Genomic DNA, 19,112 nt, shown 5'->3' on the forward strand with positions numbered 1-19,112 from the left:
AAGGAAAGAGAGCACTGTCCCTTACAGTACAATGATTTACTTTTTATTTTATTTTTTTGTGTAATCGCAAATTTGGATGAAGAAAAAAAATTGTTACATTATAGATCAGTTTTTCTCAACTGGTGGGTCTGGACCAATAGGGGTCAGAGGCCTGTGTCTCGGAAAATGATGGTAATAAAAGAAAAAAAAAACTTCTTAAGAGTAGATGGCAATAATTTCCTGTAAATCCAAATTGACACCAACTATTTCACACAACCAAAAAAGACCGATTCAGTTTGTTTACACATGTGGTGCATGGCCAAATGTCGATAGGGCTAAGACTATATACAAGATATGAATTTTATTATCTTGAATACAAAGCCACTGGTGTGAAGTACTTTGGATTTGATTAAAAATGCTGCAACTTGACTATTGAAGAGAATATTATTACCTCATTTTGGCTTTGCTGGCCAGTTTTATTTTTTAAAATAGTGAATATAATCTAATATCCCTCTGGTTAATACTGCACAATCCCTTCTTCTATTCTATTCTTAATACATTTGAGAAGTGAAACAGTTTTCTTTGATGTAGGACACATCTTGTAATTTGGGTGAAATGGTGGGTCCTGAAATCAGACCACTGTTCTAGATAGATTGCATTAACTTGACATACATAAATATTAAATAATAATATTAACAACAACTAGTTCTGTACTTCTTTATATTTTGGAAAAATGTGTATTTCTGCTTCATGAACAGTTTAATAAACAAGCTTAATCAGAGAGGGAAAAACAGAACATGCAGCGTAACAACAAGCTTTAATTAAGAAGGAAAAGGCATTCAAACTACTCATCATATTCAAACTGTCGGAAAAATTAATCCACTGCCAAATGTCTCTGCAGGGAAAACGAGCATTCAAGAAATTTGGAAAAATAAATTCTGATTGATTTTTACGATCCTTATACGTGTGTATATGCAACACGGAGTTTGTTAAAGCCATAGATACTGTGATTTTTACTGGCGTTGTTAGAACAACTAATAAGGAAGTTGCTAAACAGCCTTGTAGTTTTTTGGGGGGAAAACCACTCAAGTAGCTACTACCTCAAACCCATCCACAATATAATACAAATAACTCTCACCAAAATAGAAGTGTCCATCTCTGGGAGGATGCCCCGTTCTGGCCTGCAGAGGCGCAACGTCACTTCCTGGCCTGTTCCCCGTAAGGCTGATATTACCTCCTAAACACAAAACACACCTACAACTATAACACCATGATTTTACTTTTGTCGAACAAACCATGATTGAGGAAAAATGGTCATACGTGCTGAGAAAGTCCTTTGAGTGGAATCTGATTGACGCGCATGATGACATCGCCCACGTTTATGCGCCCGCTCTCGGAAGCCGGCTGTCCAGGAAACAGCTTCTTCACGCGCACCATACTGGATGGTGGAGCCTCGTTTGGGATGTACTCTTCCCTACTGAAACTGAAGCCCAGGCCTGATGCATTCTTCACCAGAAGCACCTCAAATACATTATCTAGAAAACAATATTTCAACAAAAATTGAGTTACTCATCAATAGATATGGAGAACAGTGTCACTGTGGTGAATATTAACTTGTAAAGTACACAAAAGAAACAAAAACGTGGATGCGATTTAAAGAAGTCCTGCGGTGGTGGACAATCTTGAATTACGTCTATAAAAACAAATACGGAAAAACAAAACAAAAAAAAAAACAACATTCTTAACGGTGAAATGCCGACCATAAAATATATTTGAAAAAATTAAATACTGAGAAAAAGAATCACAAATATAAAATAAAAATAAGTGGTGCATAAAAATATTTTTTTGTTTTCAAGTTGTAATGACAATGCAAATAATCAAACAAAATCAAACAAGAAACAATAACAAACAATTCGAATAAAATGCTTCAAGAAACAGTACATAAAAATGAATAATATCGAAAAAAAATGTTTCTACAAAAACATTGTCAATAGCTTAAAAAATGTCGATAACACATTTCTAATTTATCTGAACTTTTTTATAAATCCCGTGTGTGTTTGTATGATTTATAGGCTCCGAAACAGATGAACAGATTTTTGTGAAAATTTACAAAGATATACTTTAAGCCTCCACGAGTGCCTTTAAATCGTTTTCGTATCAAGGCACCCCCAATAAATACCAACAAAATCGATTAACATCTGCTTTTGTGTGGTCTGCTTTTGAGGTATCTTCAACGCCCTCTAAGCAGCCAAATTGGGTACCAGAGCTTCTGAACACCGACCACTCCAAGCAGCCGAATCCAATCTTTTAAAAGGCCATTTAATTGCATATATGAAAAGGAATATTAATAAAGGAATATAATCAAAATAATTTCAAACTAAAACTGAAGGGTCGACCAACATCCCGGAACAGTGTTTACGGCTCCATTCTATTTTAGGCAATATCTGTAAGAGTGAACTAATTTACCTGGTGTAAGAAAACTGTACTCCAGTTTGTCCTTGAGCTCCCGTGGCCTTCCTTTAACTTTGCTCAGTTCTCGAAAGCTGCTGTTGCTCGAGTGAAGTGGTGTGTGTTGAGGAGTGACGGGCGCTTGTATCCTTTCCGTGGATGGGAGACCCCTCTCCAGCAACAAATTGACAGTCTAATCAGATTAAAAAAAACAGGGACATTTGTGCGTATTCATTTGAAGAAGTTAAAACGAAGAGAGGGCTTATTGTCACTAACCTGCCCTGTGTCTCTGAGAGCTTCGACAGCCTGCTGGTGGGATGCACCTTCCAGGGACTTTCCGTTAACGGCTACAACGCGGTCACCTGAAAAATCCAACCAAAATGTAGGGTGTTTACAAATATGACTGGACTTATTCCGTCTATCCGTATAAGTAACAAAAATGAGTTAATGCCTGTCCAATTCATCTTGATTGCAAGGCCAGGTACACCCCTGACTCATCGCTAGCCAACCACAATTATTTCAAAAATGCATTATTGGGAAATTTGGGTGATGGTGAAGAAATCCATTCAAGAACATGACACAAGAAGGTTTAAATTCTGAACAGAACCACAAAATATCAACATGCTAATAAGTGTTTATCCTGCCGCTGATCAGGTTCAATAATTGTAATTATTACTTTAATCTACCAATATCTGCATATACCTTGTTGTATCCTTCCATCAAGCTCTGCAGCTCCTTTGGGAATTATGGCCTTGACATAAACGCCGCCATGTTCAATAGTCGTGTTCACTCCCCCCTATGGAAATGACAATATAGTTAAGACAAAGTCTAAGAGATTCTGGTTATATTGTTGTTGGGGTTTGATGGGTGTGTGGAATGATTGTTCTACGAGATACTAATAAGGTATCATTATATTTAAGAAGAAGTTTCAAATATTTTTTTTGTTTTTCGATCAAACAATAAACTAATCTTTTTCACTTTAAAAAGTGTATTACATGTACAAATTTCTATGCATTTTCTGCAAGTCAATACAAAAGAAAACAAGAACGAGTTGCGCGAGGAAATAATTTAGGATTGAGTTTAAAACTCGCTATGACCTAAATGACATCTGCCAATTAAAATTTCTAACTAAAACTGTGCACAGAATACTGAACTGTACCAGTTACAATAACATGAGCTACCATTCATTGGAGGGGAGGGATTGTTTGCTAAGCATACAGCAGGTCAAATGATCGTGAAGAGAAAATTATTTGAGGATATTTTTTAGTTAAAAAAAGGCAGATTCCGTATTTCTTTAACACTTAATGATCCTGCATTGTTAAATGTGGTGTGTGGTGCTACTTACTACTAATAGACCGTTTTCATAATTTCTACCGAGCTACAACTTAATAAAGGAATTGTATAATGTTTATTTTGAATAGAATATTATTACGTTCACTCTGTCACTATATTTACTGCAATGCTCCAATAAAAAAATCTGTTATGCAGTAATAAAAATAATATAGGATGCAGGAGGACTGACAGTCAGGATTCCCAAAATGTGCTTCCAGATTGGACCAGATATACCTAGAGGGAAGCAAGTCGAAACCCGGCAAAGAACACCATCAATTACCATTGGTGGGAGGGAGGGAAGGGAAGGGAAAACGGGGGCTTAAGAAAGAGATTGTGAAAACCTTGCCGAACAGTACCGTGACACTTATGCCCAGGCTGCTGTCTTTTTTCGACAGCTCAATGTCAAATAACTCTCCGGGCTGGAGGCTACTGACACCTGAGGCATTACTGTTTAAATGTTCTTTGTGGTAGTCCTGCAAAGACAAGAGGGACAAGAGGGCATGACGGTGGATTAGCACAAGCTGAGACATGCAGAAGGAAAAGCTTTGCTTGTTTGGATGAGGGAGTGGGGTGGCATTAATCACAATACATGCAAGTGTCATTAAACAACCTAGCATTCACATTTCAAATGCAATGAAAAGTGCTGGTTATAAATAACAGTTAATTTGTTAGCACAGCCAGAAAAGGAATTAGGAGTGTGGAATCAGATTCAGTGTTGAAGCCACGCAACCTATTTTGATTCAGCGAAACATAAAAGACTAGAATTAGAAAAAGCCACAAGCCAAAAGCTGCAGAATCCATAAAGTATGAATAATGGGTTACAAGAATAGTAACGACCCGTAGTTGTGAGCAAATACTCTAGATGTGGTTTGTCTATCATGAGTATTCCTTAATTTGTCCTTCCAAAAAATAAATGTGCACCAATGATGTGATTTAAGCAATTTAGTCTACCCGCTGAAATCAGTTGATTAAAAAAGACAACAACCATTAAAAAAAACACTTGGGTCAAGAATATACGGGCCAACATTGTGTACTTTTCTCTTTTCTTGCCCAACTTTTGTTATTTTTTTTAAAACAGCCTGATCATGCTGGAATGGGGATTACCTCTAGCAAGGTCCCTTCTCAAAGTTTCTTATTTTCCGTTTTTGGTTTTTCATGCCCGCATGTTGGTTCCAAAACAGTGGATAGTGTAACTGTGGCCTGTGCAGTCCTTTGAGACATTTTGATATTATGGACTATACAAATAAATGTGACTTAACTCAACTTGACTCTGTAAGATGAAAATGTGTGAGGGCTGACTATTCAGCCTGGCATTCTTTGAAAAGTTTTCAAAAATTCAACCTCCATAAAAAGTTTGCATGGCGATCAGCGTCGCGACCTCGTAGCTCGCCTTTGCAGAATTTTCATTTGACTCGCAGGTTCTTGTGAAAAAGCGCTGCTGTGCCAATAGACAAGCTTCCACTTGCTTCACCTTTTCACAAGCGTTCGTTTCTCGGCAATTTAGGCAAACACAGTTGATTCTGATTTTGGTGAAAAAAATACTGCAATTTCCATGCGTCCTGGAAGCGACGGCCCTAACAGTCAACTTTCCTTTTTTATTCACAGTCACCATGTTGGAAATGGGGAGGGCAAAAAAATCTCACAGAATGCCAAATTTCATCACGGACAGAAACTGGCTGCAGGGCCAGACTTTGGACATGCCTGATCTAGACCCAAGTGTTTTTAGAGTGCACCATTAGTTGAGTTTTGCATCTTAAGTGGATATGGAAAACATGTTTGGTTATGTTGTGCTTCTTAAAATTGTAAACTAGGAGGGTTAATCACCGTTACATTTGCTAAAATGGAATGAAAAAGCAGTTAATTCATTCAACAATTGACTGTTATGGCAATGCCTTGCCAGGCGCTGATAACCAAATGGCAAAAGTACCTTATTGACCATTAGTTTCTCCTGGTTTGTGGGGACACTTTCCTCGTCAACATCGGAATCCCCGCCACTCGAGTACTCCGAGAGCTTGGGAGCCTGTAAGAGTTTTGTCTTTCGGGTTTTGGGAGGTAACGCCGGCGGCGGAGGATCCAAGGACAAATTTTGGGATTCAAGTGTTGTAGATGCCCTTTCTAGGCACTGCTGGACTTGGCTCGAAGTGGGCATGATGAGGACTGGGATGTTACTCAACATGTCTTGAGAGGGTTGAGAACTAAGCCGGGCTCGCATGTTAGGTGAAGGTGAATGCCGTTCATCAGGAGGGCTGGGTCTCAATGTTGTGTTATTTGTTGAAGGAGGCTCCAGTTCATGCTGAGCAGACTTCAGTGCTGCCAGAATAGGCATGCTTTTGGATGGAGAAGAACCAGATGACGACTCTGTAAAAATAACAAATGATGTACATTAGTCAAATACATAGGCTGTTGATGACCTTAGGCCACACAACTGAAAAGTACCTTTGTAAAGTCTGTCTTTTGGCTGCGAAACTACCAGCGTGACATCATCCGCAGCATTTTGGAGCACTTCAATAGTGGCGGCGTGAGAGAGACCTTCCAGGTTCAAGTCATTGACAGAGATAAGACGATCTCCTGCGACAACACAGGTAGGTAGTATGATAAAACATAAACTACAATAATGGAATTTTTTTAGGTTGGGAGAAATGCCTACCGGGTTTGAGGACACCATTTACATCAGCAGGACCCCCGGGCCTTAAAGAGCTGATGACTGTTCCCGTTTCTGTGAGACTAGAGTTCTCTTCACTCATCACCTGAAATCCTATGTGTGATGTCAGCACACATAAAAAAACATGTGAGGGGCAAAATAAAAAAAAAAATAAAAAAAGCAAAGAAGGAAAAAAAAAAAAAGAGGCTTTACCCAGGCCATGTTTCACATCTTTCTTTAGTGTTACACTGGTGATTTGTCTTTCTGGAGATGGTAAAGCGTTGATTTTTTTCTTCAAGGAACCTATACAAATCAAAACAAAATTAATTGCCTTGTTTGCGTGTATATGAGGCACTGATAGTGAAAAAAGATAAACATAACTTTGAAAGACCGTATATCAGTCTCAATTAACAGTCACAACACATGCTCATCGTAATTACCCTTTGTTTAATGATGCTATGGTTCCATACAATTCAAATAATCAAAGTCATTTATTTTTTGATGTTTGAAAGAAAATGTGTCGTTTTTTTTCACTGGAATTGCAAAACTCTAATGAATACAGGTGTTTTTGATCTAAATATGGACAGAATATAAAGCATACCGTTAGAGGTTGGGGTGGAGGGTAGTCCAGAAGAGCTGTGGATGCTGACACCTTAAAAGACAAAAAAAAGGTTTTTTAAAATACCTTTAAAATCAGGATACAAATAACATAACTTCATGGTCACTTGCCCATCACATAAGCCTGGCCTGCATCTTCTATGGAAGAGGAGTCAGATTCTCTTTTGGACTCATAGTGACTCCAGGATTGTCTGTTTTGAGAAATGTCAAAATACTCAGAATTATCTGTTTTTCAAAAGTCGGCCAGGATTATAAAAGCAAATCATTACTCATAGTTTTAAAGATAGTATATAATATTTAGCGTGCATGTGAGATGTTATCCACACAATGCTAGTGGAACCAATGCAGCTTTTACAAAGCCAACGCCCAGAAGTCTAAAGCAAATTAGATATTGCAAATGGAGTCTACTACTGTTATACATGGGCAAAATTCTCACACTGGAACCAACTATAACTTTGGTGTGTTAATTGCAGTTTTGTAACTTTGGAAGATTTTACAAAGTGGAAACTTCAAAACCTTCCACTCATAGGAAAAAGGTACAAGTTTAAGGCACAACCAACATTTAGTATGACAACACTGCAAAGAAAGGTCTTTAAATAGGTAGATAACATAAAAAAAAAAAACAAAGTAAAATAAGGTAAAATACAGAGACCAAGGCAAGAATAGTTGAAATCTTAATTAGGCTGTATTTAGCGTCTAGGATTTACCTTGTCTGATTCTTGTTTTGCTATCCCCAGTGCAAAAAAAAGAAAAGCTTAACAGATACTCACGTATTGGTCTGGTGCGAGAGCGAGTCTGTGTCGGAACTGGCACGTTGGCCTGAGATTATGCCAGCCAGTTCCCCATGATATGGTTCCAAAATGTTCTTCTCAGGGGCCTCCAGGGCCTGCCCGAGGTTGTGAAGTGAGCGGCTCATGGCTCGGGGATGAGGTTGCACATTGACTGGATGGAATCCCGGAAAGTGAAGATGGTCCTGGGTTAAGACTGAAGCGGAAAGTGCCTTGTTGAGTGCCGCCTCAGAGTAGGAGATCCTCTTCAGGTGTTCTGGGTTGGAATGTGTCGACAGAGCAGGAGCTAGGCTCCCCGAGCTTAATGCTCTGCTGACAGCTCCTTGACGATCCGTGGAATACTGCAAGCCAGTCAGGGGATTGTTCGCTACAAAAAAATAACATATTATACTGTACAGTTTATTCAAACAGAAAATGTCATCTTCTTCTTACCCATGTCTTGAATCTCCTGGCTATTTTGGTGAGCCCTCATCTGCTGGTGAAACTTGTGGTGATCGGAACACAGCTGGAGCAGATATTGACAGGTGGTGGTACTGTCAGTCTGGAACACGTGCTTGATTCCATCAGAGTTATTTTGAAGGCAAATCTTTTTTCTCTGTATAATACGCAAAGATTACAGTTTAGGAGCAAGTGGGTCAGGTTATATTTAGAGAACAAAAGTTAAAACTAAAACCCTTTGCTCAAATTGACGAGGGTTACACTGATAAAAAATAAGCGCTCACTGTGAACAAAGTTTTCTTTGCATCCCTCCAGGGGAACCTAAGCACCAGGGTTCGATTACCATTCAGGACCTCAAAGATGACAACCCCTTTGGAGTAAACGCCCAACATGATGCCTGTCTGCGACCTTTTTTCGGGGAGCACACGATGAAAATGCACTCCATATTCAGTAAGCCTTTGGGTCACCTTTTGTAAGAGAAAAAATACACAAAATAGAGCAATACAAATGAGAAGGTAGCAATTATCATGGACCCTTTTGTTTTTATAGTATTATAATGTACCACTTATATAGTTTTGCCATTAACTGACCTTGAGGAATTCCAATTCTGCCTCAGACTCAGATGTGCCGTAGTATTTCATGTGAAGTTTTGGCAGCTCTTCTTTTATAGTCGTCTGGTCTATTTTGTCCAACACCGAAACAGGGATGTAGTGTTCAGCTCGGAAGTACGTCTTCCCATGGAGCTGTCACCCAGAAATTACTACATTCATTTTTTTTAAGTAAAAATTGAATATGAACTATTTTGAACCAATACAACCTTACAAAGTCATAAAGTAAATGTTTTTGCAAAGGCCATTTGGTTCTAATCCAACCCCCTAACCATATGTTTCTAACCCTTGGGCTTTGTGGATTAGCACTAACCTAATTTCGGACTTTGTTGCTCTTTAACTGCTTTGGTCCTAACCCAAACTGAATAATCTGTGACGTACAGTACCGCATACCTCAGGTTGGTAGTCACCATACTCTGCCTGTAACCCAATGGAGGCTAACAATATGGCATTTTCCATGTCACAACGCATCCTCTCATCCAGGATATCCTTTCTCAGCTGTAGATAGTACTGATGTTTGGTCATTGCATGCCTGTAATCCAAGAAAAGAAAATATTATTGTAGGATTTCTTTAAAATTGAATCAAAATAAGACTAGAAGAAAAAACAAACTTACTGAATTAAATTGATGTCATCAACGAAAAACTTGATGCGTAGGAAAAGGTTAAAAGTTACGTCTGATTTTTTCTTCCAAGCCTCGGGAGCCACTTTTGAGATCTTGACATCAGGATTAACGAAGAAAAACTCGTTTTCTGCTGGGATTCAAAAAAATTACAGCCAATGTTGGATAATTGCTGCTTTTGTTTTCCAGCAGTATGAAAAAAAGTTTATTACCTGTGAGGTAAGCAAGGCCGAAGAGATGGCGTTCTACCAGGCCGACGTGGGCTATCACCATATCCAGGGCATCTTTACATATGGCCTTGACGTCACAGCTCAGCTCTAGCTTCTGGCCGTTCAGCAGCACCACGCTCACCTTCCTGTGAACCTCTTCTCCTTTCCGCTTCTATGACAAACAGCTATGAAGTGTCTCTTTAAAAGAACAGCATAAACGTCCATACTCACCATTATGGAAGAAGGCACATTAACGGTGATGGTGGGCTCACTGGCCATCTTCACAAACTCTGGCCCATGGAACAGCTGTTGAGTTGAAAAGCAGAGTTTAAAAGACAACACACAGAACTAAGACAATGACACACAATTTCCCTTTTTTTTTTTTTCATATACCGTAATTTCCGGACTATAAGGTGTACCTAAAAACCCTAAATTGACCAGATTTTAAAGTTTGCCTTGTAAACCGGAGCACCTTTAGTACCGCAGAATACGATGGATGAGATTGGAAATGCATAAAGTAGTAATAGGTCAGGGGTTTTACAATTTACTTCCGTATTTGACTATCATCACTGGCCCAAATCGCAGTACATTGTATGGAATGGGATTCAAATACATGTTGTGGCGGCGAGGGCACAAACACTTCTCCACCAGACCTCCAGTGTTACAGACATACAAAAGGGTATTAGAGCTTATCTCATTATAAGAGTATTTTACACGTGGTGCCAGAAACAGAGTTGCATAGTGCATTGTGATAGGTTAAACAGTTTCACTACTTTTATAACTGTGCATCAATAATGTTGCAAAAGACAGAAACAAAAAGAGAAAGACTTTCAACAAAATACTATAAGAAAAAAAATACTATAAAAGCTTTAACGAACATGCACATAACATTTTTGGTTTGTGGTGAAGTGTCTGTGCCGTCACCGCCACGATATGGGTTCGATTCCCGTTGTAAACAACATTTAGAGATTTATATGCTGTAAGTGCATAAAGAGCCCAATGGTTATACAAGATTTAAACACAATGGCTCTTACTGTAGTCTCAATTTCATGTGCCTTATGTGTACAAAAGAAAAACATCTTGGGGGTGCGCTATACAGTGCAATAAATACAGCATATTAGTAAATGAATAGAACTCTATTACGGTTGATAATGTTTAGTATCAGGATTACAGTGATGTGTAGGTAACAAAAACAAACCCTGTCTTCTAATTCACCGGAAACTAAAACGTGAAGTCATTGTGATGGTTTTGCTGCCAACAATGTGGTTATTTAGTTCCTAAATGACAGATTAATTCATTAGTGGTGCAATTAAGACTTCACCTAAAATGTGACGCATAGCTGCAACGATGACTAGAAGCAACTGTGATTTACTCAGCACTTTGTATTTAGTCAATGATGCTTCAAGAGCGGAACGAGGACCTTGGGTTTACGGAGGGGCATCATGGATGGGTATAACGGGTCCTGGAGGTTGAGCATGGAAGTGCGCGGAGGAGCCAGCGAGTCGTCCAACGAGTAGATGTTGGCTCGGGACAACCTGTTGGCCAAGTGTGCCTGGAGTCGCTGTACCTCCTCCTCTTGCCTTTGGAGGAGCAGCTCAGCTCCAGCCAAACCTTCTTCAGATGCTCCTTCATACTGCCTACAAGGAAGAGAATATTTCAACTATTCAAATTTGAAGATCTTTGTACATCACAGTGGGTTTTGTTTCCCATATACCGCGATAAAGAAGGGATAACAGGAATAAATCACTGTCTGGGTTTATATATTGGATCTGATTCGTTTGCTAAAATAAAAAAAATAAAAAACAATGACAATCCAGTAATTTTGATGGCACCAGGCAGCTGCTCAACAGCTGTTTGAGGTCGTCCCCACCGATTTTTTCGTGTTTTTATTTGTAAGTGTAGGATGAAAATGGTGAAAGTTTTTTTGAGCATGTCTAAGAAATGCATGTACTTGCACGCACATCATGAACGAGCTGACTAAAGCTGAAATCATGACTTTAAGTCAGGAGATGGCGGCAGAGAGTAATACAGTTCCAAATTCCGTACAGCTTCTTTCAAATAAAGTTATAAACCATTAAGGATTCTTCCTTTGCCAGTCAGACCACTCATTTTAACATAAGCATAGCACAGATGTTAGAATACAAAACAAGCAGAGCAAAATAGTATAAAAAAGTCAAGCACTTAAAAAAAAAAAAGAGGAAAACTATTTGAGCAATGAACAAATTGAAAACATTGTTTTCCTGCAAGCAGCAGACAGCTCTGCTCTGTAATGCCCGCAGATTAGAGAGATAGAGGATTCTCAATGCGGACGCTACAACCGATGACCTCACTGGCCAAGCATGAGGGCTGACCCTGCTGTGCAAACCTGCCGAGTTTGTGTGCGTGCTCTTATCTGCCACCACTTTACAACCCCTACTAAAGGATTGTAGTTGTATAGGTGGATAAAATATTTCGCAAGAGGATGCAGGTGTTGGTTTAACAAATGGTGATCATCATACCGTTACAATCTAGATTTCAACATACCTTGGGAAAATATGCCTCTGTGATTAAAATATACAATTGTGCATAGTAATGCTAAATCTTAGTGTATAGTCGTTATCATTACTACTAATACTTTTATTATTTAAGTAGCACTGAACATTTTTACAGTTACTGATGAAAAAGACTCAAAGTGTAATCAGTGTACTCATTAATTTAACACAAACACACCATTTAAGTTCACAGCATTGAGTAATAAAACAATGTGAAATTGAATACATCAAACTCTGTAAAAACAGATCAGTAACATTGCTGGTAAACAAGCATAAACTGCTATCAAGTAGGAATTGATGCAACAGCACCCATTAAGGACAAGAAACTAAAGTTCAAATGATGGGTGGGTAATTTATATTTTATGCTCCAGAAAAACAAGTAACGTTACAGAATACAGGCAGTCTAAAAATGTGTGCTTATTTTTTTTGCTCTGACAAACATAAATTTTTTTCAAGGGAGTCATGAAAGCATCACTCTTTTGCATGATACTCAATGACCACCTGTATAAGAAGTTTCATTTATGGACTAACCCCAAACCACTCATACAATTAAGAAATAATGATTTAAGACCCCTTTAATGGAAATTCCCCTTTTGCGGACAGTTTTGCAACACTAGCTGTTCTGTTGGCAGCAGGTGTAAATCGGTGGACAGCAAATTAAAAAAAAACTTTTCTCTGTCCAACACGCTTTGAAAAAACATTTTTTGCGGGACGGGGGGCATCAATTGTCACAAGCGTGCTAAAATGACCCGGCTAACTACATATGAAAGGAGTTTTGTGTTCAATGAGATAGCAGGACTCAATCTATTGACTGGCAAATTATCAAATTGCACCCGTATTGCTAAATCAATGATGAGGCGTTGCAACGTCTTCTTATGTTGGTGATTCAAAAGGTGGAAGTTTACCCTGTTTATTTGTAGGGAAAAGGGAGGATTCCCCTGATGTTCATGGAGCTGAACTTGAATATTTAAAGTTATATACCAGTAAATCTTACATGTTCTTCAGCATGTTGTGGCTGGTCAGGGACAAGGAATCGTGTTCTGAAGAGATCCCCAGCTGAGAGCCGAATCGTCTGTGTTCTGTAATTTTCTTCCCTGACAACGACATAGGAAAGGAGGTAAGTTACAAAACTGAACCAGGCATCACGCATACATTTCAGCAAAAACTTTTTGGGAATAATGCCTATTGATATTTAAAAGGATTTTCAATGCTAACCATCAGGAATGTTTACCTTGCCGGGACTCAGGATCGGAAGAGGCGACCGAGGGGCTTTCGCTGGAGGAACTGTAGTCACTGTGGTGTCGGTGGTGAGTGAGACTTGGTTCTATGAGAGGAAAATTGTAATTAGTTTGCATCATGAAGGAATTGTACTATTGTTTTCGTTGGGCTTTTTTCACTCTAGATTATTTTTTGGGGGATTTCTTGGTGTTGTAAAAAAAACCCCGCTCACAGCACTTGGGGTTGATGTTTTAACTTGGGGTTCCTCGTCCTTGTTTTGGTTAACATTGAAAATTCTCAAGCATGCATGCCCGTCATGCAATGTCTTGTCCCACCGGCTAAACGTGTGGTGCAAATACTGTACCTATGCAAGTGAAACAAAACTGAAGTCTGATGAGTTTGTCAGAACTTGAAAGTCCTGCTCTTCAGGATCACTCTGGGCACACATAGCTTAAATGCATGACATTTCTGAACCGTACTGTCATCTCAATAACAAGGACGGGAAAACTTAAAGACAACAATTTTTACTGTTTTGCAACTACAACCTTCAAATGTACATAGTCGGTATTGTCACTAATTATAACGTTTCCACAAAAGCGGCAGAATCATTGGTATTAAAATTCTTGGCGTGATCACACGTCACTCAACCGTACTGATACTCCTTCAACAATCACTGCAGTAGATTACTAGTTTTACCGGTTATTACTATTAGTCTGTCTATTGACGTGTTACTCCAACCACCAACCATTTCCAAAAAGGTCGATGATTGATAGAACCACTATTAGAGGAAAGACTATTTCAGCCCTGCCACAAACACTACTGTACTATGAATGCAAATCGGCTTCCTCTTCCAAGAAAGTAAACAAGATGTGGATCAAAAGGAAGCGACACACAAATTTAGGTGAATCAAATACATTCACTCAAACTAGTCTTGCACCACAGTTTCGCCAAATGTTAAAATTAAATTTGTCACAGTCCCATTTGTCATGGTTTATCATTTCTTTTAAAAGCGAAGAATCCATTTTCTGCCCAGATGTTCCTCGCTTCATTTTATCAATCAGACCATACTCACAGTTAAGTTACTAATGTAGCAAGAAATTGCGTAGAATTATATATATATATATATATATATATATATATATATATATATATATATATATATATATATAATTTAGATTTTGCATTCAAATCATTTATTTATTCATTTGAATTGTTTTTTTTCCATGGGTGCACAGAAAGGCCAAGGAATGAGGATGTTAACGTGGTCTGGGCTGCTCCAGCAGCTCCCGTGTTATTTTGGATTGTTCTCGATTGTTCTCAGCTCAGGGATGCTGCTGGAAATGTGAATTTCCCTTCGGGGATGAACAAAGTATCTATCTATCTATCTATCTATTTAAGTATACAGTATATGAGGAAAGATAGGAGCAAGCAGTCACAGGCGAGCATTTTTGCTCATTCTATATATTCGATAATTATGTTTCTATAGCAGCAAGATAACCCTTATTTTGCAGTAAATACATAATTACAGTGGGCGATGAAAGTGGAGTTGACCGTGTTTCTCATTGGCAATTACCTTATTTTAGTGCTTGAGTTGAGAAATGAATTGATAAGTTCATGATTAATGATTAATAAAGTCAACCCCTCTTGTAAAATCAAATATAACCAAAGGTTTTCTTTGCCAATTTTCCCAGACACACGAGACAGGACTGCAAAAATTCTCTCAACTTTCCTCAGAGTCAGCACACTAAAGGACCTAATAATTAGGATAATTTGAAAAGTTGTACCTTCACTCAAGACTATATGATGGTGCACTATCACTGTGTTACATGGACCAGTCACTGTTCTAAGCCCAATTACCAGCTGCCGGAAAAGTCAAATAGCGTTTGGAATTCCCTCATCCGCTACACATGACTCCAATTACAGGCTCCAGATTTTCTTAGAACAGGAGCTACTGCAGGAAGCACCTGGTATTGGGGAGTGTGTGCGCAGTTATAAGATCAAAGCAAACAGGTATACGCATGCCCATGCACACGCATGCACACAAATCATATTTAGTTCATAGTGAGCCACACGCATGTTCACATAGAGATTCCATGCAGTCTGCATCTGGGTGAAACCTGAGAGCACTGACCACTGCTGCGCCATCACTTTCCTGCAGGAACAAGAGCGAGGAGTGAGAGGAGGAGAACGAAGAAGCAGCCAAGGAACACATCCCCTGCAAAAGCCCCATTCACTCCACAGTCAAGATGGAATCAAACATATTACAGCTGGATCCATCCTCAACTTTCTCTCATTAGTTTAAGTTGGTTGCCCCGAAAAGTCACGTTTTCTAGCCACTTTTTCCTCTGCTGGCCTAAACATTATTTATATTTTGTATGAATTTGTAAACTAGCGTATACATTTATTGCAAACAGCCTTGCTTGTCCATTTCACATGTATTAGGGCGGTAAATCTTGCTACACTGTTGGTAAGCATTATTTAAGGGGTCTAATCATATCAACTTCACAACACTTTTAAACTCGGAATTGAAGTCCCTGAACAATTTAAACTCAATAGATTTATTTTCAAGAATCTGAAGCAATATCAATTAGTAGCTCAGTTTGTCATGCTAAAACTCAAATGCTACTTTTGCATTTTTGCCTTTGTGAGATGGGTTTAGACTTTTAGTGCAACTGAATTTAAATGAAGCTGGCTTTGGAGAGGACAAAAAATGTAGATGACTTAAAATACATTTTTATGACGGATTCTTCAAAAAAGAGTAAAAACAAATGACATTGTAAATATAGGCCGGCTAGTGCTGGTTGATAGTTAGCTTTTTTCAAACCACTCAGGTATTTATTTACCAGAGGCAAAACATACTGTAAATTCAGCTTGTTTAAAAGAAATGGATCTTTGGTGAATATGTATTGTAAACTAAATTTTTTTTTTTTGTGTAGAATTGTTGGACATTTCCAAAAGGAATTTATATAAACCGTTGCGCGGAACCTGTTCCGAGCCTACAGTGAGGTATTCCGGGGAAAGGTTGAATATCAAATATTGACTATTATTGCTTTAATAGGGATTTTCTGACCCCCCGGTACTTTCTTAAACAATAGATACACCTCCGTCTAGACTTTGGGACCTATTCCCATTTTATCGATATCACTTTTCTAATGAAATGTAAGGTCAGCCTTACCAAGGTAACAGTATAAGATGCCTTGCTTCAGATGTTCGAACAAGATGCTTTGTTAAAGTTTTCCTAGGATGAATCTATGGCTTGCAAAGAATCTTTGGATGATGCATCCTTGAAGCGATGGCCACATTTGAAGATACTTTAAATGACTTCAATTTTATATTGAGATAAGCATCTTCTGAAAAAAGTATTGCTTTTTTTGTCTTTATCCTCATTTTATTTGTTCCCTAATGGTGTTGGATTTACTACAAGGCCAGACTAATAATATAGCTTTTAATTCACCAGTTGAATATTTATTTTTTGGGTGAATATAATTTCCAATGCAAGAGCAATTCATTTAATTGTTAATGTACATAACGTTATGTGCGTAGTCAACGTTGAGTTTATGGGAGTAAAAACCTCTGTGAATGTGACAAAAAATAGAAAAAAATTCAATAAATAATCTAGCTTCTTCTACTTCTTCCGACCTTGCTATATAATTTTATTTTGATTTTCTGGCAGTCTGTCAGGTGGGTACAGGTCCGACTTTTCTTGTCTGACTGACCATAATAACTCTGAAACGCTGTGTAAATGGAAGAAAAAGGGGCTGAGGGGGGATGAGAAATAGAGAAATTCGAAGAGTGGTAATGAAGGAGGAGAAAGCCACGAACGCAGAAAAGTACAGCGGTGCTCTTGCGGTTCGAGTGCACCCAAAATAGCTGGCCAACCCCAAGGAGCAGAACTAACCGGCGCAAAGAAGTCAGTTTATGTCATTATGAAAAGGGAAAAACAATAAAATCTCCAAATGGGCAGCAGACCTCTCTGTCCACATGTGACTCAGCCCAGCTGGACCAGCAGAAACCTCTCACAACAATCTTTTCAGTACACTAAATGTTGACAAGAAACAGAAAAAAAGGAGAAAAAAAGCCTTTCCCAGATCAATGCATAAACTTCCTTGGCTGCAACGATGGTGCAGTCTTATAAATTTTCAAGAATATGCGACCATGATAAAAGATACACAAGAGCGACAAGGACGCGCTAAATGTATGACGGAGCACGAAAGGCTATAATTTTGCAGGGCTGTAATTAGAGGGAGCAATATGAACAGCTCTGTGCAAGTGACTCAACCAACCTCGATGTTGCATTCAACAAGCTAACTTTACCCCAAAAATAAGTGCACATGGGAGTTAAAAATGGACATCCCTCTGGTGTAATTTTCACCTCCCCATCGATGCTATGACACATTTAATTTTTATGGCCAAACTTAGATGGTTTATTTCATTGAGAACTATTCATCAGTTCAACAACAATTGGGGCCTTCGTATGAACACACCCTAAATAGCATCTGTTAGACATCTGGCTACTGGACATTCTACAAAAGTCAAGAACATCACTGGCTTATTTTTATTCATAGCAACCATTTTGACATGGGGAACAAAAAAGCAAGACCCACAAAACTTTGCAAACGCTCTAAAATGGACTATGTTGAGTCCATCCATCCATCTATCCATTTTCTGCGTCGCTCATTCTACTTTTAATTTTTGCAGCTTGATATCCGTATGAATACTCACTTATTGAATAATCACCAATACAAAGTGCAAAACAGTTGGTACTATTGCTTTTGAACTCTTATTCAAAACAACATCTCATAAAAAAGAACTCTGTTTATGCTTTTGATGCCTCGCAATCCAGATACAGGTCAAAACCCAGCCCTTAAATGTATTACATACTACATACACTTTACACTACGTAACTAAGGAAGTAGCCTGTTGCCAAAACAAGCAATTAATTGACTGTCTGTTATTTTTGCAGCAGGTGGTATAATTTAGGGGGAGTAAAATGCAAAATGACATGATCACCCTTCCATGACTGACAGTATTTTGCAATATTTCTTTGAATGAAACTGCATTTATTTTTTTCAAATGGAAGATTTCCGCTTCATTGTGAGATTGGTGTGACAAATAATAGGACTATTAAGTGAGTCACTTAAGTTCTTATGACAACAGCAAACCGGTATCGTTCGGGGCTGCCGATGTTATCTTCAATCCAACAATAAACTATCCTGATCATAGCCATAGCCCGGAGTGTTAACGTGCACCATCTCACATGCGAAACAGGTGAAGCTTTCAACCTCCAGTAATTTTAGTCTTAGGATGAAAACGAGAACTCTCCTCAATACCACAATCCACCATGAGTTCACAGTGGAGTGTATTTGGTAGTAATAGAGCACAACCTCCTAGTCACAATTATCTATAAAAGTACAGAAACGTTGCCTAAATTGGAAATGAACTATTGAAATTAAATATGGAAATACCCACATCACTGTTTTGCCTTATGTGGATCACATAATATTCAATAAAATGGTAAAAATTAGGGATGGCTCCATACAACTCTTTCCTATAAGAACTAATTATGATGGTGTGGAATGTGTTAGGTGGTCAATCCCGATCCTTTATCAATTTTCTATTTCAGCCAATATGTTAATTAAATATGGAAGTAAAATTAGCTTTATATTTACCCCTATCTAAGA

General features: G+C 38.5%; 1 protein-coding gene across 4 annotated transcripts in view; it reads right to left on the reverse strand.

The window, feature by feature from the left end:
• Positions 1-19,112, reverse strand: part of ptpn13 (protein tyrosine phosphatase non-receptor type 13) — a 57,996-nt gene that overhangs the window by 10,894 nt on the left and 27,990 nt on the right. The window contains exons 8-30 of one of the 4 annotated variants that reach the window (XM_088355873.1): positions 13,445-13,537; positions 13,208-13,307; positions 11,103-11,319; positions 9,914-9,988; positions 9,686-9,854; positions 9,468-9,603; positions 9,246-9,384; positions 8,835-8,987; positions 8,529-8,711; positions 8,239-8,401; positions 7,789-8,173; positions 7,130-7,209; positions 7,002-7,052; positions 6,614-6,703; positions 6,407-6,514; positions 6,196-6,327; positions 5,687-6,117; positions 4,101-4,232; positions 3,130-3,223; positions 2,704-2,789; positions 2,446-2,620; positions 1,300-1,514; positions 1,118-1,216 (exon numbers count right to left, since the gene is read on the reverse strand). In XM_088355873.1, coding sequence (XP_088211999.1) covers positions 1,118-1,216; positions 1,300-1,514; positions 2,446-2,620; positions 2,704-2,789; positions 3,130-3,223; positions 4,101-4,232; positions 5,687-6,117; positions 6,196-6,327; positions 6,407-6,514; positions 6,614-6,703; positions 7,002-7,052; positions 7,130-7,209; positions 7,789-8,173; positions 8,239-8,401; positions 8,529-8,711; positions 8,835-8,987; positions 9,246-9,384; positions 9,468-9,603; positions 9,686-9,854; positions 9,914-9,988; positions 11,103-11,319; positions 13,208-13,307; positions 13,445-13,537 — 3,506 coding nt within the window. Of the gene's footprint in view, positions 1-1,117; positions 1,217-1,299; positions 1,515-2,445; positions 2,621-2,703; positions 2,790-3,129; positions 3,224-4,100; positions 4,233-5,686; positions 6,118-6,195; positions 6,328-6,406; positions 6,515-6,613; positions 6,704-7,001; positions 7,053-7,129; positions 7,210-7,788; positions 8,174-8,238; positions 8,402-8,528; positions 8,712-8,834; positions 8,988-9,245; positions 9,385-9,467; positions 9,607-9,685; positions 9,855-9,913; positions 9,989-11,102; positions 11,320-13,207; positions 13,308-13,444; positions 13,538-19,112 lie in introns of all 4 variants that reach the window. The other 3 variants (XM_088355874.1, XM_088355872.1, XM_088355875.1) reach the window with 3 other exon arrangements.

The sequence above is a fragment of the Urocampus carinirostris genome, chromosome 16 (assembly GCF_059441175.1).
Source record: "Urocampus carinirostris isolate Australia breed hairy pipefish chromosome 16, RoL_Ucar_1.0, whole genome shotgun sequence".
Taxonomy (NCBI): domain Eukaryota; kingdom Metazoa; phylum Chordata; class Actinopteri; order Syngnathiformes; family Syngnathidae; genus Urocampus; species Urocampus carinirostris.